Genomic DNA, 3651 nt, shown 5'->3' with positions numbered 1-3651 from the left:
GGAACTCACTCTGTAGACCAGGCTGGCCTTGAATTCAGAAATCCACCTGCCTCTGCCTCCCAAGTGCTCAGATTAAAGGCGTGTGCCACCACCGCCCAGCTCCGAACATCAGAAATTTGTCCCTTCCATTCTGCTCTAGCAGTTACAGCTACCTGGGAGCTGGCCATGGTAGCATGTGCTCTATAACAAGCCTGAGATTGCAGTAATTTAATAAAATCTCCCAACTAAGGAAAGTCCTGGAGGGATGGAACCCTGGAGGATTTTACCTTCAAAGAAGAACTGGCATCAGTCCTTCTCATCGCAGTATTCCCCCAAACAGAAAAGTAAAGAATTCATGCTTTACTGGGCATGAATTCTGGGCAGTGGTGGTGCACGCCTTTAATCCCAGCACTTGGGAATCAGAGGCAGGCAGATTTCTGAGTTCAAGGCCAGCCTGGTCTACAGAGTGAGTTCCAGGGCAGCCAGGGCTACACAGAGAAATCCTGTCTCAAAACAAAACAAAACAAAAAACAAAAACAAAAAGAAAAAACAAAAAACAACAACAACAAAAAGAACTTCATTAACTTCTTTTTATGAAGCTGATGTCATCCTGAGTCCAAAACCAGGTAAAGAAGCAACAAGATAAGAAAATCGCAGACCAGTTTCCCCAATGAACATAGGTCCAAGAGTTCTCAGGAAAATACTTGCAAACAGAATTCAAGAATACATCCAAAAGATCATTCACAGCAATCAAGACACAAGGATAGTTCACTCTAAGTAGATCAATAAATGTTGCAAATTATAAAAAAGGGACTTAAAGGGGAAAGCCTTTAAGTTCATCTAATTGTAGAAAATGCTTTTTGGCAAAATCCAACACCCCTTCATGTTTTCTAAGTGTCTTCCTCAATTTCTCTCTTTGGTGTCTTAACGTTTACATTACAGAGTTTTTCTCAAGTTTCTAGCTCTTTCACATTCCAAGGCACCTTTTCTAAAGACTTCTATGAATGGAATCCCACCCATACTTATTTCTTAGTATGTTTGCCATTGTTATTCAGCAGCGCTACTGATTATAATGTTAATTTTGTATCCTGACACTTTGCTGAAAGTATTTATCACTTCTTAGAATTTCTAGTAGAATCTGATAGGTTGCCCGCGGTCCAGTGGATGGCCCTATACCCATGCCTGTGGAATCAGCACTAACTGGATTCATGGAATTATATTTTCTATAATAAAATAAATGATTAGTTGATTAGTTTTTATTGCCAACTTGACACAATTTGGAGTCTCCTGGGAAGAGGAAACCTCCATTGAGGTACTGGTCAAATCAGACTGACCTGTGACTGTGGGTATAGGGCACACATTGATGCTCCCAGACCACTGTGGGCTGTGCAGCCCCTAGGCAGGTATTCCTGGGGGGTTTACAAAAGCAGGCTGAGCACGAGGCAGAAGGAACAAGCCAGTAAGCTGTGTGCTTCCATAGACTTCACTTTAGTTTCTGCTTTTGGGTTCCTGTCCTACTTGAGTTCCTACCCTGACTTCCCATGGTGATATACTCTGACCTGGAAATGTAGACAGAAATAAGAACCCTTTCCTTCCCAAGTTGCCTTTAATCAGAATGTTTTATCACAGCAAACAGAACGAAAACAGAACAGACATGAGGGTAGGAGGGAGAAATGTGTTGGGGGAGTGTCTAGGAGAAAAAAGAAGAGGGAATTGGGGATGGGAAAGTAAGACATATATAGATACACATATATGATCAAGACATATGATATACATATATGAAACTGTCAAAGTGTAAGTTTAAAATATTTTAAAAGTAAAAAAGAAAAAACTTCCTCCCTATGAAATAAATATACTTATAGTTTATTTCTGATGGTATTCTATTATTAGAAATATAGCCCATTTTATTTATATTCTCAATGTACATTGGATGTTTCCTATTTCAATTTGGATCTATGTCCCTGCATGGCTCCAGGGACTCGGCCTGACTGGAGACGTGAGGAAATAAAAGAAGCAAGATAGACAGCCCAACACACAGACAGAAAGCCACGTGGTGGACTGGACTCTCAGGTGGAGAAGTGCAGCCCCTCAGAAGCGTGGCTTGTTTATTCTTTAGAGCTGAGCAGAGAGACAGGGTTGTTGCATGCATATAAACAAGTATGCAGAGTTTTTGGTACGCATCTGCAACAAGGACTTAATCTTTGTGGAGCAGCCTCTGCCAGGGAGCCATCTTCAGGCCATAAACATCTGGATGGAGACTGCTCTGGTGGACATTTCCTGCATTGCCTGTCAGCTCTTACACTCGGTCCCCCAAGGAAGGTTTTGCAATCCCTCCGAGTCTGAAGCTGTGGTTACTCTGGTCTTCACTCACCCAGGGTTTCCGGCATTCTCTACACCTTGGGAATGTGTCCAAAGCCCTGCTCTAACCATTCTTCTGCATGGTGAGCATGCTGTGTCATAGAGTATGAGTGTGTACATCTTAGAGGGTACTACCAAAGGTTCTAAGTAGGAACAGCTCACACACACCACAGTGTACCCTAGTGTTCTGTGTCCTCACCAACACTTAGTAGTGACACCAGACATTATCCTAGACATTATGTGGTGGTATAGTATCATGGTTTTATTTTGCATTTTCCTGGTGAATAATATTGTACATACACACACACACCCATACCCACCAGGCACACACTTGCACACACACACACACACACACACACACACACACACACACACACTTGGATCTTTCTGTGGCATGAGATCTGTATTAGCTCCCTTTTGCTGCAACAAAATACCCAAGATAGTGAATGTATGGAGAGGAAAAATTTATTTGAGCTCATGGTTTTGGAGGCCACAGTCCACAAAGGAATGTCCCATTGATTCTGGCTTCTAACGAGGCATCTTATCATGCATGGTAGGAATGTCTAGTAAGCAAAAAATGCTCATCCCGTCAGCTAAGAAACAAAAAGACGAGAGTTCCATGATCTCCTTCAAGGACATGCTTCCAGTGACTTCAGGACCTCCTACCAGGCACCACACCCAAAGGTCCCACCCTTCTGCATGGCGCTATCCTAGGGACTAAGGTCTTAATGGGTACCTGGGTCTTTGGGAGACACGGCTTACACTCAAACCATAGCAACAACCAAAGTCGAGTCTCTGCTTTTGAGAGTTCAGAGTGTCTGGCACAAGCGTAAAGGTGTCTGTGTGCTTTGAGTAATTTTATTCTCAAGATGATACATGGAGTCGGGATGTTGGCCCCTTTCGCAGATGTAGAGATCAGTGGATAGAGAAAGACTATGTCATTTGACCACAGAGCTAGTAAGTGACGTGTGTTTTGTGGGTGGGGGTGGGGAGGGGGCTCTTCATTTTTCTCAATTCTTGAAACAAATTGTCAAAGAGCTGTTGTAAAGATTCAGCTAAAAGAGACAACCCTGGCGCGTGCCCCCAGCGGGACCAAGTTTACATTGCAACCAGGTGCAAGCACTCGGAGACTTTGGGGTCCTCACAGGCACTTGCTTGGGCTCGGGAGAGATTTTCAATGGTCAGACTGTATCTGTCCTGGGCCATTTGAGCATAAAAATTTGGGTATTACTGAGCTCTGCATAAGGACTGTGGTGGCCCTGCTGTGTTCTTGGAAGAACTCAAAACCGAAACCAGAGACTTAGCTCGCTGGGG

At 43.5% G+C, this 3651-nt stretch overlaps 1 protein-coding gene across 1 annotated transcript in view; it reads right to left on the bottom strand.

The window, feature by feature from the left end:
* The window catches only part of Ccdc180 (coiled-coil domain containing 180), a 64529-nt gene extending 60986 nt beyond the window's left edge, over positions 1-3543 (bottom strand). Inside the window, exon 1 of the mRNA XM_031376738.1 lies at positions 3440-3543. Within this exon, the coding sequence (XP_031232598.1) occupies positions 3440-3543 (104 nt within the window). The remainder of the gene's footprint in view (positions 1-3439) is intronic.
* Positions 3544-3651: the final 108 nt, after the last annotated feature.

Source organism: Mastomys coucha, unplaced genomic scaffold (genome assembly GCF_008632895.1).
Source record: "Mastomys coucha isolate ucsf_1 unplaced genomic scaffold, UCSF_Mcou_1 pScaffold18, whole genome shotgun sequence".
Taxonomy (NCBI): Eukaryota; Metazoa; Chordata; class Mammalia; order Rodentia; family Muridae; genus Mastomys; species Mastomys coucha.
Note: the sequence above shows the minus strand (reverse complement) of the source record. Positions and strands in the feature narration are given on the sequence as shown.